The 18,178-nt window shown below is 34.8% G+C and overlaps 2 protein-coding genes across 2 annotated transcripts; one reads left to right on the top strand and one right to left on the bottom strand.

Moving 5' to 3' along the window:
* Window positions 1-1,946: 1,946 nt before the first annotated feature.
* On the bottom strand, window positions 1,947-3,575 carry LOC115978740 (clathrin coat assembly protein AP180-like). Its single transcript, XM_031100597.1, has one exon. It carries the CDS (start codon window positions 3,448-3,450, stop codon window positions 2,221-2,223), a length of 1,230 nt encoding a protein of 409 aa, XP_030956457.1. The 5' UTR covers window positions 3,451-3,575; the 3' UTR covers window positions 1,947-2,220.
* A 5,703-nt stretch (window positions 3,576-9,278) lies between these two features.
* On the top strand, window positions 9,279-11,561 carry LOC115980554. Its single transcript, XM_031102787.1, has one exon. It carries the CDS (start codon window positions 9,279-9,281, stop codon window positions 11,559-11,561), a length of 2,283 nt encoding a protein of 760 aa, XP_030958647.1.
* Window positions 11,562-18,178: the final 6,617 nt, after the last annotated feature.

Genomic DNA, 18,178 nt, shown 5'->3' with positions numbered 1-18,178 from the left:
GAGAGAGAGAGAGAGAGAGAGAGAGAGAGAGAGAGAGAGAGAGAGAGAGAGAGAGAGAGAGAGAGGGAGAGAGCACACTCCTCTGGCCAGCCAAGCTCCGGCCAGAGAGATCGCACCCAGAGAGAGATCGAACCCAGAGCCCAAAGCCCTTCGACTTCGACTTCGAATCGCACTCAGATTGCACCCTTCGACTTCGCCGGTGAACCCAGAGCCCTTCAACTTCGCACCCTTTGACTTCGCCGTTCGACTTCGACTTCGAATTGCACCCAGATCGCACCCTTCGACTTCGCTGGCGAATCCAGAGCCCAGATCACGCATTCTACTTCGCCGAGATCGCACCCCAGGATCGCACCGAGACAGCACCGATCGCAATTGAGAAATGGTTGGATTTTGATGAATTTGATCGGATTTGATGAATTTTTTTTGGTTGGGTTTTGTTTCTGTGTTTATCTATTGAGAAATGATATTATATATTTGTTTGGAAGCTGAGAAAATGTGAGGAACAAGACGAAAATGTGTTTTCTATATTATTTTCAGCAACACAACCAAACACTAGAAAATATTTTCTAAAGCATTTTTTAGAATGTAACCAAACACTTAAAAATATTTTCCTTTCCTGAAAATACCATTTTTGAAAAATATTTTTTTTTCGAAAAATATTTTATATAAACCAAACTCAACCTAAGTTATTTTACGGTTGATGCTTTTTTTCCTTTTATTTATCAACCCAATTAATAGTCTATGCAGACGATTTCCATACAAAACACGTGGGAAGGGCGGAAATGTCCCAAGAAACATTATTGCTAGCCCAAAAAAAAAGGCCCTTAAAGTACTTTTGTAAAAGCTGCCCCTCAAATGAAACTGACTGCCCGTCATTGTTTCATTCAAATTTATCTCCTCCTGGCCCCAACACATCATCATAACAAAACTCTACCGCATATATAGTTTGCATTATCCAATATTCTGCTTTCTAGCCGCCTGCCAAAAGACCTTTTCAGTCAATGCAAATGCAGGTCTTCTCATAGTCGTCTCACACTAAAGCCAGTTTGGTTTGAGAGAAAAGTGGTGTATTCTGTATTACTCTCAGTTTTTTATGAAATTCAACAACTTAAAAATTTGTTTAGTTTTGTATTTGTGTTCTGTTTTGATTTTCAGTATATATAAAAAAAGATTTGAATATAAAAATTAAATACAACTTTTTGATATTTTTATTTTTTTAAAAATATATATAATGGCATTTTTGTAAAAAAAAAAAATTCTGTAAATCCCACTAACACTGAAAAACACTCTCTCTCAATTGTGTTGAATTTTTAATTGAAAAATATAAAGTGAATTAAAAAAAAATCTAGACTAAAAAATAATGCCTAATATAAAATGAATTGAGTAAAGAAAATGAATACATGAGTTCAGAAAATGAATTCACCCCAATGATAACCAAACAGGGCCTAACTCTCTTCAATCTATCTACTTTTTTTTTTTTTTTTTTTTTTCAATTTTTATTTCTATTTTAGTATTTTACTTCATTTTCTATTTATTTATTTTATGGTTGATGACTTATTAAACCAATATTTTTTTTTGAGGAACACTAAACCTATTGACGGTCTATATTTGATTACAAAATAAATTTTCATAGTGCCATAAATGGTACCACTAATTTTATATAAAAAATCTCACACAAATGTCAATTTGTCTTTATGTCTGAAAATTGATTAGAACGTACAATAATGAGAGGGTCAAACATATCTATCATTTGGTCTTATCCCGGAAAAATTTCTTGCTCCACCCTATATGCACATAAAAGTTATAAGGAATATGATTCCAAAGATCTGATTAAGTCCGAAATTACACGAACTCAAAATCAGAGCAAACACTGCCAAAAATGAAAACTAATGTAGACTATATCAGAAGAATAGTTTGGAGATTGTTAGTGCAACTGATCAACTGAATGATACTACCAAGTAAGCACCACAACTACTATTTATCATCCCCATAATAGAAACAGTACTGATACACATGGTAGAAGTAGAACATTAAGATGATTCACAGTTTTAGCTTGACATTCTAAGAAAGACTAGACAAAGATTCACACAGAAACAGCAGAAACCAGTACATATAGCTAATTCGAGATGGACTTGCATTATTATTATATGCATACCTAGATATAATACAACCAGCCTTGAGATCCTTATATACTACGTCCATGACCATATATATCTAGGTTCATTCTTCATCTTCACAATCTTCATCGTCATAACCATCATCTTCATCTTCATAATTATTATCCGCAGACGGGTCATCAGCACCACACTGATCAGCAGCAGCAGCAACATGGGTTTGAATAGCAGACGGAGGCGGGGCCGCAGCATCAGAGGCAACCACACTTGTTAATCCGGTAGTGTTCAACGCAGTTCCCGCAATCCCTTCATTATTATCCCCAGACGGGTCATCAGCACCACACTGATCAACAGCAGCAGCAACTTGGGTTTGAATAGCAAGCGAAGGCGGGGCTGTAGCAGCATCAGAGGCAACCACACTTGTCAATCCGGTTGTGCTCAACGCAGTTCCCGCAATCCCTTCATTATTATTTTCAGACGGGTCATCAGCACCACACTGATCAACAGCAGCAGCAACTTGGGTTTGAATAACAGGCGGAGGCGGGGCAGCAGCATCAGAGGCAACCACACTTGTCAATCCGGTTGTGTTCAACTCAGTTCCCGCAGTCCCTTCATTATTATCCTTAGACGGGTCATCAGCACCACGCTGATCAACAGCAGCAGCAACATGGGTTTGAATAGCAGGCGGAGGTGGGGCTGCAGCAGCATCAGAGGCAACCACACTTGTCAATCCAATATTGTTCAACGCAGTTCCCACAATCCCTTTCACCGTATCGGAGATCAACGAATCCATCCACCCAGCAGGTTGTTCGGTGTCCTGCTCCACACTTTGCGGCGCAGTTGGAGAATTGATCTGCCTCTGCAGTGCTGGTTTCTGGACAGTAGTCACGCTCTCAAACTTGTAAGAAAAGACTAGTGTTCCTTCGGGCTTTTCATCTGTGGTCATAACACTGGCACTCATCTGTTTTTCAGCTACTACTGCAACAGCTTTAGCTTCACCACCAAAACCTTCCAGCAATTTTGTGATCAACACACGGACTTCACCGATTTCTTTGTCCCTAAACCAGTGATCCGTCCGGAGTGATATGAGCTTAACAACAAGTTCAAGGTTGCTCTCTTTGGCCTTGGTGATGTCGAGGTTGAACGTAACTGAGGAGTTCCATGTGGGGTTTGAACCACCTTCTGTGTCCTCCGGTGTTTTTTCCTCCGAGGAATAGAGGTTATTGTGGTTGTCGCGAATGGAAACAAGCGCGTAAGGCTTCATTGTTGTGACACGATTGACGTTTCTCAATCCATGCGCTGACTGAATCACAAGTTGTAAGACCCTGCAATCCATAAGGTGACTGGCTTGTTGAGTCAATGTTTATGGATGGAGAGAAGGTGGCTGCGTACCGATGCTTATAGATAGAGCATCAATGTGCTTGTACTCGGTGGGGTTGAGATAAACCAATAAGATTCCTTGTGCCACGTACTCACAGTAAGGACATTGGTTAGAAAATGAATTAATTATTTTTGGAATGTTTTCATACTATTTTTATAAAAAGTATAAAAAATAAGTTTTTTATTATTATAAAATATTCTTAAAAGTATTTTGCAAAAGAATTCTCTAAGACATTTGTTGCCATTAAAAATAACCACATATTAGTATCATTATCTGCTTTGATAATAAAATTCAAAGGTACACCAACCTCGATAATAAAATTCAAACATATCATTTTCTGCTTTTATAAATGACAATAAATTGGTGTTGGTAGACCCCAATGACAATCAATAATTCATACATCAACACAATGATAGAATAGTAAAGCTGCTGTATTAGTGTTTCTGTTTGCCAACCCTATTAATTGTAGTGGTTTTCTCATCGAATTGTATAATTGAATTGGCATTTTGGATAAATATTCAGATGGAGACCTCTCCATTTTCCTACGGTATTCTATGACCTTGTTCGTGCATTATAATTCTATTTTCAATAAAATTTTATTGATTTTTTTTTCATTTTTAATTTTAAAACATCAAAAGTTGTAAAAAAATATAAAAAATGTCATGTTCACTTTATTTTTTCAATACTTTCACAATAAAACTTAAGAGACAGATTGTTACTGGGGGACAAAAAAATAATTTCAGTAATTGATTTAAATTTGAACCAGTAACAACTTATTAACTAGGATTTGTTATAAAAGTGTAGTGAAAATATTGTAGACGTAGTAGTTCCAATATATATATATATTATAACTTTAGTAATACTCTAATTAAAATCAAGAGAAATGGACAAATGATCCTATCAATTGGTCGATATTTGTTATATATTTATTACAACTCTCTTTCTCACACATTTAATGGGTACTTGTTTTTTTGGTTCGCATTAATGTTGGGAACTTTTTTTCTTGATCGGTGGGGCTAAATTTGATTTCACGACCTCTATATGAAGTAGCTTGTCCCTCAAATGAGTACCATTCTTTATTTTTGATCATTTTACAAAAGGTTAATCATATGATTCTATCTTATTTGTAATCTTAACTCGTATACGAACTCTTCTTTACTTTGGTTGGAAGATGGATTAAACGATTTTCATAACGAATCTCTAGCTTTAAGCTTATAGAGACTTGTTACTCGTAGATAATTATCTCTATTTTTATTTATTTTAATAGAAATAATCATTAACTACTACCATTCCAATTTAATTAGGATATTTATCTCTATTTAATTAAGATAACAGACACAAATTATTTTACAATATTTTTATAAACCGCTAATGTAGCAAGTTCTTATTAGTTCTAATATGGGCCTATCACTAACATCATATTTTTACTTATAATAACTATTTGAAAAATGTTAAAGTCACATCAGCAGTTTGTAAAAATGTTGTAAAATAGTTTGTGTCTATAGCATTACTCTTAAGCAGGGGCGTAACCAGGAATACATACTTGGGGGGGCCGGGTTGTAATAGAGATATACTAAATATAATTCTTAAGTCTATTGGTTTCTTACTAAAAAGGTAGCAAGGTAGACAATATAACATATCCATTGAAGGTGAGTATTCCAACCAATCCTTATGTGAAACAAACCATGAAGGTTGAAATCGACGACGATGAGTATCATCATTGTATGGATAGACTATATTTTTAGGTTGGTATGGACTTTTTATGAGATAAGCTCGCCGGATTTCATCTTGTTTATTGATAGGAAATTCACATATTTGTTTACGTGTTCCTGGATCACGATCTATCTCTTTACATATTTGTTCATCAGGCATCGAAGTATTAACATTTGTTTCTACAACCACAGGCGTCCTAATTTCTGAATTGCTAACATCTTTTTTTCTTAAAGAATGAATCAATTGTTTTTCGTTTGCTCATAATTCTTTTAACTTTAAGAATATGACTCAAAAATTAACCTAAAAAGAATTTTAAAAAATAAAATATTAATTAGAAATTTTTATTTAGTTATATGAATGTTATTCATACTCAAGAAAAAAACAAAATTTCCACTATAATTTAAACAGTCAACCCATTTTTAATACAACTTTAATTAATAATAACCCCTCAAACAAAAACAAAAATAATTTAATTAATTTGTCTTTTATAATGTATTGGTTAATTTAATTATATAGCTTTAATTATTGTTGTTTAGCGTAACAATAAACTATATTTCTTTAATTTATTTATCATTAATTATACTGTTTTAATTTGTTATATTGTTTAGCCTCTTGTACATATTACATTAAAAGAGCCGAACATTATACATTCCATGTGCAGCATAATAATTAAAGTAGTGTAATGTGTTGCACATTATATTGCTTTAATTATTGTTTACCCGGCCCCATGAGCCCATCTACCCCCTCCCCACCCCACTCAACAGACAACAGACAAGCATAACATGCGCCCCAATCACAATAGCCAGCTGCAATTAGAAAATTTCGCAATGCCAATCACAAATCACAACACAGTAAACACACATTACTCTAAAGACCAACACACTGACTTTTAGCAAAAAAAAAAAAAAAAAAAAAAGACCAACACACTGACCAACAAAAAGGGAAAAGATAAAGCCAAATTAAAAAAAGACAAAAACGGAAAAAAAAAAACGAAAAAAGTAAAAGCCAGCCAATAAGAGACCGTTCAAAAGAGAGAGAGACTTGCTGAGATGTGAGATCAGATAGCTATTAAAGTTAAAATAAAGAGAGAAACGTTCATAAATTACATTTCATTTTTTCATTCAGTATTTCAGTGAGATAGAGAGAGAGAGAGTCAAAGAGAAAAACCTTGAGGGAGGGCCGGACTGTCGGAGGGAGCAACCGGCAACGAGCATCGCTGCACCGGAGCAGAGGCAGAGTCGATCTCCGATGACGATCTACGATCTGCGGCCGTCTGCGAAAATTTCATATCATATTCTCATTTTTTCATTTTAGCGAGAGAAAAAGAGAGAAATACCTTGAGGGAGGGCCAGAGGGAGAGCACTGAGCACTGAGCACTGAGCACCGGAGCAGAGGCAGAGGCGTAAAGCGATCTCTGATCTGTGATTTGCGATGAGGGGCGAGCGATGACGAGCTGTGGCGTCGCGGCGACGCGACCGTGGGTTTTTGGGTTTGGTTTGCTGGGGTTTGGTTTTGGTTTGTGTATTGGGGATTTTTTTTTTTTTTTTTAGATAAACACCTCTATTACTCTGTGAGTTTGTGTTTGGTTTTGCTGGAGTTTGATTTACTTTTGTTGATTTGCTCTGTATAGGCAGTAATATTGGGGTTTGATTTCTCTGGCAGGGACGTGACCAGCGACGTGATGGGTATTTTCTGATTCTCTGTATTGATTTTTTTTTTTTCTTGGTTAAGAATCCGTGGGCTTGCCGTGAGTGAGCCACCTCTGTCATCTATTGGGCTCACCGTGGGTTGGGCTCTGTTAATTTTTTTTTTCTTCAGATTTTAGTTCAAATTCTTTTTAGGCTTTTTTTTTTTTTTTTTTTTGCTTTGAAAGTAGAACAGATAATTTTTTTTTATTTTATTTTTAAAATTTGAGGTGTTCCTAATTTTTGGTTGAGGGCTGGGAGAATGGGTGAGAAATGGGTAGGGGGGCCGATTTATTTTTTCTTCATAGGCTAATGGGAATTTTTTTTTTTTTTGCAAGGCCATGGCCCCCCCAAGCCACTATGTGGCTCCGCCCCTGCTCTTAAGATAATTGTCATCTTGAATGACACATGTTAACACTTGATTTATTTATTTTAATGACATATAAATATAGAATTTGTCACTAAATTTTGATATGCAGTTATATATATATATATATATTTACTAGGAAATTTGTGAGCAGAAGACTTACTTGAGAACCCGTGACTCCAAGAGCTTCAATATGTGCATGAGTCCACCACTATGGGAATTGGGAAGAGTTTTGCTCCTAATCAAATTGTCTTGCGAAGATAACTTCAAGAAGGAAATTTGTTTCCTAGTCGAAGTAGTCTTGGTTAATGACTTCTAGTAGGAATTAAACAAATATCCGCAGACCGCCTGATATCAACGGTCAACGTCCCAACTATGTAAGGACCGAAGCTCTTATCTTTTGCAGAAGTCCAATTTATAAACTCAAACATTGGTAGATAGGAGCAACACAGCTGAAATATCAGCCCTCTCCAAGCTGGTCAAACCCTTTGTCTTCGACTTATCTCCAATTTAGTGACCTACTCGACTTAGAAGTGCAATGCCTCATAACAAAGTGACCACTATAAAAACAAGCCTTCAGTGAGCAAATCCCCACTATCTTTTTACAAGTCGAATAGAGGTATGAGGTCTCTCCTTTTATTTCTTCCTTTCTTTGGCGCAATATGTTGACTTGCATTTGCTGATCCAGATTTAATCTCAAGCTTTTTGTAAAGGCTTCATGCATGCTTTTCTTTAATGATGACATGCGAATTTTTTATCTTCTTCTTAATTCACGTTCATGCATGATTAGCAAACATATTATTTATCATCTTGTTATTAGTGAGTATGGTATGAACTGATCAATATCTTAACCATATATTAGGTATACCACATGACATGAGATACACGAACAGAGACAGGGAGTTAACCTTGACTCTCAACCAACTCCTGCTTTTTGTATGGGCTGTTGTACACCACATGAACTGACTTGTATATTGGCACAACCTCGATTGTTTTTTTTTTTTTTTTTCCCAAGAGTGACTCATTTTTCATCGGCCCTTGCAATACTCAGCCTTTCAATTCTTATTGTCTTTGAAGATTTTGCACCAAGCTTTACAAGATTTCAACTTCGAAACTGTGTCAAATTTCGCATGACCTCAATTACGGAACCCTTTTAAGAGGTACATTCTTGTATCCAGTTTTTTTTATGCACAATATTTTCTTTCTGTATGTTGGTGATTTTCTTTTAAAATGCTCATTTGAGATGTGGGATTTGGTTTATCCATCTCTCTTAAAGGTGTAATTTTTTTTGCTTTTAAATATACTCACTTAAGACGCAGAATTTGGTTTATGCTTCTCTCAGGGGTGTAATTTTTTTTTTTTTTTTTAATACTCACTTAAGATGCAGGATTTGGTTTATCCTTCTCTCTCAAGAGTGTATATTTCCTTTTTGTTTTGAATTTTTTTTTTTGAGCAATTAGTTTTGCTAAGAAGTTCAATCACACGTCAAAAAAAAAAAAAAAAATTTGAGCAATTAGTTTTACTAAGAAGTTAAATCACATGTAAAAAAAAATTGAGCAATTAGTTTCACTAAAAAGTTCATTCACATTTAAGGAGTACTCCCAGTTGTTTTGTCTTGCAATTATCTCTCGTCTCAAAGAAGGGTATGATTTCTTACTCACAATATTTGTATTATTTAAAGCAAGTAAAAGAGTCACACCTATAGTGAGATTTTGATCAACAGGAGTAGCTTGTGACCACTGTGACAGATTAGGGGGATATATGTCACAATCCCACCTTGGTGGAAATGGGAGGACGAGTGATCAAGGTTGTGGGCTCTTATTTGTTACCTTTCTTTGGATGGATAAATAAAGCCGGTTCATCACCAATACGTGAATCTTTGGAAGAACGTTTGGATTAGCTAAAAAGAAGAAGAAATAAAGTCAGCATCCATAAGTATTCTTAAAAAGAAAAATAGAGTCAATTGGAAGGCTTATGATAGAGTCAATTGGAAGTTTCTTGAGGCTGTGCTTTTATCTATGAACTTTAGTAGCTGCTGGATTAAGTGGATTAAGGAGTGTGTTACCACTGTTCATTATGCCATTCTGATCAATGGTAGTCCCTCTCCTTACTTTGCTCCTTCTAGAGGGCTCAGACAAGGTGACCCCCTTTCACCTTATCTATTTCTCTTTTGTGCAAACATCCTCTCTCTTGCTCTCTTAAAAGAGGAGGGTTTGGGGAACCTTAGAGGCATCCGGGTGGGTAGGAATGGTCTTTCTTTTACTCATCTTTTATTTGCTGATGATTCCTTGTTCTTTTTTCAAATTGAAGATTCTTCTCTATCCACTCTCAAGAGAACTATCCTATGGTATTGTTCATTATCTGGACAAGCCATTAATTTCAACAAATCTGACCTGTTTTGCTCCCCCAACACACCTCAAGAGGTCCAGGAAGCTACTGCCTCCTCTCTTCAAGTCAACCTTGTCCAATATCCATCCAAATACCTAGGAATCAATTTCAAACTTAGGGGAAGAAGGGTAGAGGATTATCAAGATGTTATTGATAGAGTTCAAGGGAAACTTCAAGGATGGAAAGCCAAACTACTCTCCCAAGCTGGTAGAGCCACCTTGATTGCTTCTGTGCTTCAAGCCATGCCTTTGTATTCCTTTTCTTGTTTTAAAATACCTGAAACCATCTGTAACAAGCTTGATGCTATTTCTAGAGCTTTTTGGTGGGGCCATGATTTAGGGGATAGAAAACTTCATCTCATTAGTTGGGATAAAATCTGCCAACCTAAATACAGGGGAGGGATTGGGCTGAAAAAATTCAGTTTAGTCAATCAAGCCATGATTGCTAAACAATTCTGGAGAATACAGCATAATCCCAATTCTCTTCTAGCTAGAACTTTTCAAAGGAAATATTGTACTTCCATTTCTCTAAGAGATTACAAACCTAAACCTAATCATTCTTGGATTTGGAAGAATATTGTGGTACCCCAAAACTCTTCTTTACACCAAGGCAGATGGTTAATTGGAAGTGGGCATCATATACCCCTTATTCATCCGGATTGGTACCAAGCTCCAGTTCATATTCTAAGAGAAAATAATCTACATAATGGAACTGTAGCTGATCTGATTGACCAAGAGACCAAATCTTGGAAGGTGGAGGTAGTTAGGAAGCTGTACCACCCAAAAGTAGCTAAGGAAATTCTGCTTCTGCCTATTTCTAGAATTCCAAACATGGAGGACAAAATCTTATGGAAGTATTCAAATTCAGGGGATTATAAGGTTAAAAAAGCTTATCAATTGCTTCTTAAAGATCAGTATCCTTCTGCCACACAGAATCACAGATGCTTTGGTATTGCAAATGAGGCTTGGGATAAAATTTGGAAAGTTAAGCTTCCTCTTAAAATCTTGAATTTCATTTGGAAACTCCTCCATGGAAGCTTACCAGTTTTTGAAGTTCTGAGTAGCAGGGGCATTTCTGTTTCCACCTTATGTATTCTTTGCAATGAAGAGGAGGAAACACTTAACCATCTTTTTTTGAAATGTCACTTTGCTAGAGCTGTGTGGCATGGCTCAATTCTAGGAATAAGAACTTCTGATTGCTTGAACCTTTCTATTTCTCAATGGGTGGAGAATTGTGTTATGCAAAATGATCCTAGTAATCCTATCAGAATGGGTCTACTGCAATCTATTTTTACTACCCTTTGGTCTATATGGAACCATAGGAATTTGGTTCTTCATCAAGGGAAAAATCCTAATCCTATGGAAGTGCTTCTAACCTCCCAATCTCTTTTATGCAGGTACCAGCAAGCTTTTAACAACAGCAAAAATCAGAAATCCAGTAGCAGCCAACAATCGAAGAAGCAATTCACTAACCAAGACTGGCAGCTTCTCATCAAAGTAGCAGCTTCCAACAACAGGAAAACCAAAAGGAGTGGCTATGCTTACGAGGCAACAAAGGTGGATGGAAGCAACGTGTTTACAGGCGGCACCAGCTGTGGAAGGAAGCCCTTTTGTCTTGCCATACAAGATGCTATTGGAGAATCAATGATTAAAGCTTTGGAGATGGGTTATAGTAGAATTCTAGTCTTGACTAACTGTAAAGGCCTCTCACAAGTTTGCAAGCTCTACAAACAACCAAGTTGGTACCAGCGGACTTTAATTGCAGACTTGAATCATTTTCGGAATCAGGGTCTTCACTTAGACTTCCTTTTTGTTCCTAGATATGTTGTAGCCCATGTTTCTGATTTAGCTTTTATCACCACTTGTTTCCCTGTTCATAGGTGTAAGCTAAATCCTAACTTTGTCCAGGTCTGATGTATGTTTTGTACTGTTTACATTTCTGTTTAATGAAGTTGTTTTTCTTTGGTATCAAAAAAGAAAAAAAGAAAAATAGAAATAAAAATTTACACACATGAAAGAGATGGATAAACCAAATCCCGCATCTCAAGTGTGTATTTTCAAAAGAGAAAAATAAATTACACCCTTGAGAGAGATGAATAAACCAAATCCAACTCAAGTGAGTATTTTTTTTTTCTTTTTTGAAAATACTCACTTGAGATGTGAGATATGGTTTATCCATATTTCTCAAGTGTGTAAATTTTTCTTTATGTTTTTCATTTTAAAAATACTTGTGGATGCTGACTTTGTTTTTATTTATTTTTATTTTTTTCATTTAAAATTTAAAATTTAAAATTTTTAAAAATCCTATCCAAACGTTCTTCTTTGAAGATTCACATATTGGTGATGAACTAGCTTCATTTATTCATCCAGAAAAAGGTAACAAATAAGCGAAGCCCACAACCTTGACCGTGCACTCGTCCTCCCATTTTCACCAAAGTGGGATTGTGACATATATCCCCTTAATCTGTCACAATGGTCACAAGCTGTTCTTGTTGATCAAAATCTTGCTGTAGGCGTGACTCTTTTACTTGCTTCACATCATACAAATATTGTGAGTATGAAATCATACCTTTATTTGGGACGAGATATAATTGCAGGACGAACCAATTGGGAGTACTCTTTCAATGTGAATGAACTTCTTAGTGAAACTTATTGCTCAATTTTTTTGACATGTGATTGAACTTCTTAGTCAAACTAATTGCTCAATTTTTTTGACATGTGATTGAACTTCTTAGTAAAACTAATTGCTCAAATTTTTTTTTTTTTTCAAAACAAAAAGGAAATATACACCCTTGAGAGAGATGGATAAACCAAATCATGTATCTCAAGTGAGTATTTTCAAAAAAAAGAAAAGAAAAAGAATTACACCCTTGAGAGAGATGGATAAACTAAATCCCGCATCTCAAGTGAGTATGTTTAAAAGCAAAAAAAATACACACTTGAGAGAGATGAATAAACCAAATCCCACATCTCAAGTGAGCATGTTATAGGAAAATCACCAATGTATAGAAAGAAAATATCGTGCATAAAAAAAAAAAAAAAAAAAAAAAAAAAAAAAAAAAAAAAAAAAAAAAAACCCTGAGTACAAGAATGTACCTCTTGAAGGGGTTCCATAATTCAGGTCATGCAAAATTTGACACAATTGTGAAGTTGAAATTTTGTAAAGCTTGGTGCAATAACTTCAAAGACAATAAGAATTAAAAGGCTGAGTATTGCAAGGGTCGATGAAGGATGAGTCACTCTAGCACAACCCTTGCACCCAAAAAAAAAAAAAAAAAAAAAATCAATTAAGGTTGTGCCAATATACAAGTCAGTTCATGTGGTGTACAACTGCCCATACATAAAGCAATAGTTGGTTGAGAGTCAAGATTTATTCTCTGTCTCTGTTCGTGTATCTCATGTGGTATACCTAATATATGGCTAAGATGCAGGTCAGTTCATACCATACTCACTAAGAACATGATGATAAATAATATGTTTGAATCTTTGAGGCTAATCATGCATGAACGTGAATCAAGAAGAAGATAAAAAAATTCGCATATGTCAATCATAGAAGAAAATCATGCATGAAGCCTTTACAAAAAACTTGAGATTAAATCTAGATCAGCAAATTCAAGTCAGCGTATTGCGCCAAAGAAAGGAAGAAATAAAAGGAGAGCCCTCATTTAACATATGGCATAATTCATAGAGCACATGTTAAATTAACTAGCCAATTATTTTAAGCCATGTGAAACAATGAGATTAGAGCTAGTTTCATATAAATACATGATTGTAATTCAATATTAGATATCATTGAAGAATAAACCAATTGATTGCTTACTGCATTTCATCTCTCTCTCTTGATATTTCTTTATGGAGGGTGACTACTCAAATTAAGTTAATTTCTCTATAATTCATATCCACCTCCTACAATTCTTATCCATCCCCATTAAGAACCATTAGGTTTGTAACATTTGGTATCAGAGCGGATGATCTTGATACATTTGAAGATGACCTACGATAAGATTTTCTAGAATTGTGGCGAATGTTCAACAAAGTTTGTGAGAATTTCAAGGCCTTTTGCGAATCTCACAAGGCTGTGAAAAAAGAACTCTCAAAATTGAAGGAGGATGTCGAGAACATGACGGAAGAGGAGTTACAATCTCTTGATGCAATAAAACTTGAAGAACAAATCAAGTTTCAATAATCTATTGTTGTTGTTGCAAGTCAAGACATTGATTTTTGAATCAAAGTGGATAATGATATCCATGTACACGCTAACCTTTAAGTTCAATCCAAAGAACCAACAATGAAGGAGATGGTGACTGAGAATCAAAGATGCAAGCACCAACAATTCTAATGGTTTTAGAATCAAATGAGGTCTTAAGGATCCAAGAACATTCCAAGGCCTAAAGAACCATTGAGAGTTTGAAAATTGAAGAACTGCTGAAGGCTCAAGAATTTGAGAAAAGGTTGAAGATCTAAGAAGAAGGAATTGTCATACACGTGGGACCACTTGTCAAAGAGTAGTGCATGAATATGGTGATCAAAATGTCACTAAGGTAGTAGTTCATTGAAAGATTTCCTTTGATGAAGATGACAACCACAACAATACCTTGTGGGCAAGGTGTTTTGAAGGGGAGGGAAATGATAGGAACCCTAAATTATGTCATATGCCTTGTAATTGTTATGATCCTAGTGTCCCATTTTGCTTAAGTTTAAGTCTAAACATGTGTATATAAATTTTAGGCACCCTCTCCTTGTAAGCCGGTTTTCAATGGTGAGTTCTACCCATGAGTTCCTAACATTTGGTATTAGAACCAATTACCACCCTGAGTTGGTCGAATCCTAGAGGGGGCGACCTAGAGGCTAGATTAAAATAACTTATAGGTGAGTGAAGCAGCCAAAAGAAAAAGGGCTACCATCGGGTCAGTGTCAATAAAGTGAGTTGTTGTGGACGTCGGCTGCAAAGTGTAGTGGTATGTTATAATCCTAGTGTTTCACATTGCTTAAGTTTAAGCTTAAACATGTATATATAAGTTTTTGGGCATCCTCCCCTTGCAAGCCAATTTTCAAGAGGGTGAGTTTTACCCATGTGTTCCTAATAGTAATCACCTCATAGTTGTTGTAATTCATTTAGTTAGTTAAGGTAATGATGAATTAGCTAGGATTTGAGTACATGTAGCTTATTTAGCACACGCCTTAATTCATAAAGCACATGTTGAATTAACTAGCCAATTATCTTAAGTCACGTGAGCCAATGAGATTAGAGTTAGTTTCCTATAAATAAATGATTGTAATTCAACGTAGATATCATTGAAGAATAATCAAATTGATTGCTTAGTGCATTTTCTCTCTATCTCTCTCTCAATATTTCTCAATGGAAGGTAATTACCTCGAATTAAGTCAATTTTTTGCAATTCCTATCCATCGTCATTAGGAACCACTAGATTCATAACACTTTTTTTACATATATTTAAAAACTTTCCACCTAGATTTTGTTGTGAAAGTGTTTTGTCTTTAGCATTACTTTTAACATTGCTCATTCATAAAAAAAAAAAAAAAAAAAAAAAAAAAAAAAAACACTCTTCGAATGGCTTACTTTGTTGTTGATAGTGGAATGAAACTAATTTTCCTATGGATTGGATGTCTTTGCAGCTTACATTGACTTTAGAGGCATTGGGATGACTTCTAGCCTTTCCATTACTATTGACCAGAGGAATGTTTTGCTGGACAGGATAGAGTTGGTTTTTCTGTTGCTTAGGGCTGGCCTAAGGCTGGGTTTGGATCCAGCTTTTTGCGTTTGCGTTGCGTTTCTGTTGTTTTTTTTTTTTTTTTTTTTTTTTTTTTTTTCAAGCGTTTTCATTTGGAGTATTGCGGTTACTGTTCAATGAACAGTAACCGCAATTGTTGACTTTCTGCAGTGAACAGTGTACATATGCACTGTTCACGGACCTACAAATTACACTTTTTATCAACTTTTTCATTAAAAATGGGTCCCACAGCACTATTCACACATTTAAAAATTATTTTGCTACAGTGTTTTCAGTTTTCAGTTTTAAGTTTCAGCAAAATAAGTTCTATCCAAACAGACCCTAGGCCCCACAACCAAAAAAAAAAAAAAAAATTCCCCAGGAAAAAAGGCCTCGTCTCCCTTTATAAAAGACCTAAAATTTTTATAAATGATTGTACATTTTTTTCATTTTTTATGAGAGATGCTAAGAATGCCACAAATTTCACTATAGGCTTACAAACTAACATATCACTAATCACATAAAAAAGTAATTTTAAATACTCATTAATTAGGTTGTTGAAGTTTGTCAATCATAGTCATTATCATATCATATCATATTATGAACATTTTGTGGTATATTTAGTATTTTTCTTTTTCATTTCTAACAAGACTTCCAAAATAGGAGACTAATTGAAATTTAACCCAATTGAAATCCTAAAATGTTTATAAAAAAAATGTTACAAATGTGTTAGATCATCAATGATAATTAATCTCTCTTAATAGTTTGAGACTTTAATTTTTGTAAACTGATCTCCTACAAAGCCACATACTAAATAATATCTATCTATCTCTTCCTCTCTCTCTCTCTTTTTTTCTTTTTGGGTGAGAAACAATCTATCTTTTCCTCTTTAAAAGAAGATATAAAATTAAATTTTAGATTACATTTTCACTAAAATATGCATAGTAATATATCCAAATAAAAGTAAGCTTATTTTTTTAAAATAACATATTTTTAGTTCTTTTTGTTACAATTTATGTTTCAAATATGATATTTAATCTTCTATATGAAATTAATCTTAATTTAATATAATTCATCAATTTCTATAACTAATACATCAAATTAGTCTTAATTTAATTAATATTAATATATTTATTTATTTAATATTTACATATAAAAGGCCCACACAAACTTTTCACTTTTAGGCCCTAAATTATGTTGAGCGGGCCCTGCTACTACTACAGGTCAGTTGGTTGAGTTACATTAAATTCATTCTTGGTCATTCACTTCAATGCTTGGAGATTGATGGTTTGAGTAAAAGCAAAGTGGGGTTATGGACTGTGGGGTTTATCAATAATTTCTTTTGAAGCCGAGGGAATAAATTTCCTGCCATGATCATTGGGCTTTTTAGATTGCATTAAAAAAAAAGTAATTTCAAATTGTGGTGATCCAAAAATAAAACTTTAGCTACTTCAATAAAAGAAGTTGATCAATGGAGATGTGATTCATTTGTTGTAACTTAATCATGAATGACAAAATTTAAGAACAATTAATCAAGTATACTTTGAGTTTCCTATTTAAGTTTAATTATGTGGCTGCATTGACCAATAAACCTCAAAAGATATTATTTTTCCGTAACAACAAGTAAATTTAACTCTATTATTTAGGACAAAGCTTAACTATAAATTTGGTTGTAGCCCATACCTACAATCCCTACTAAAAAACTAACATAACTACATATTTTAAAAATCAAGGGTCTGTTAAGAGATTTCTAGTAACGTTATTTAAGTTTTGTGAAAATACGTGTGGGTGAAAAACTGTATGAAAATACATGTTATGGTGTTTGTAGGGACACGATCTACAACCTAAGCCCAAAACGTATGAGATCTTGGCCCAATGAGCCCAGCACAATAAATTTGTAGAGAGTGGATCAAAGAACTAGGCCTTAATGAGTTGAACAACGGCTAGTAGTAAATTGAATGAAAATCAAACACAAATAAGAGATTCTGATATCAATGGACTTTCAGTTCGAGGAGGTCACACTTGTATATATTGATCACAATTGGATACAAAGACAATTTAGATTGCTACAATCTTGTTTCTCTCTTTTTTCGATCCCTTTCTCATGGAGGATCTTTCACATTATATAGCTCCCTCTGGAACATTTTGACTCTACACTTGTTGATCATCTGAGCCTCCACTTGAGTACCTGTCCCATTAGACACCCTATCTGGCTTTCAGTGAGTTGTGGTAACCAAGGTAACACTGTTTAGAGGTCTTCTCCACATAAATGTGGCTAGAAAAGTAGCTGCAATGCATTTAATGCAGTGGCAGCAGCTTTCCCCTAGATATTTTTGGGTTTCCTTCTTTCTTGTATGTTCGTGAGACATGTTCCTATCATTGTAGCTTCTTGGAGGGTCCTTCTAATTGTTGGAATACATATTTGAGCTGCATATGACACATCCGAGGAGGAATCCTTCCTCAGACCACCTTTCATTCGTTTCTTACTCATGAGACTTTAAATTGAGACTTTAAATAACTATTTGCCCTTCTTTGGATCATTCAGCGTCCTCGGACAAAAACCCAAGGCCCAACATATTATTCTAGGCCTTTATCCCTATAGTGTTTAAATAACAATTTTCATTGTTTAAATACCGTTACCAAACGGGGCCCTAATTGTTGGATTTTGTGTTCTTTATGTTCTTAACAAACATGTCTAATTGTGTGCCAATTAGATATTATTTACTATTTGATCCATAAACTTATTTTCATGCCTAATTTTAGAGTAAAAAAACTTGAAATTTAAATATTTGATTGATA

Source organism: Quercus lobata, chromosome 3, assembly GCF_001633185.2.
Source record: "Quercus lobata isolate SW786 chromosome 3, ValleyOak3.0 Primary Assembly, whole genome shotgun sequence".
Classification (NCBI taxonomy): Eukaryota; Viridiplantae; Streptophyta; class Magnoliopsida; order Fagales; family Fagaceae; genus Quercus; species Quercus lobata.
The sequence above is the reverse complement of the archived record's forward strand: the minus strand, read 5'-3'. Positions and strand labels throughout refer to the sequence as shown.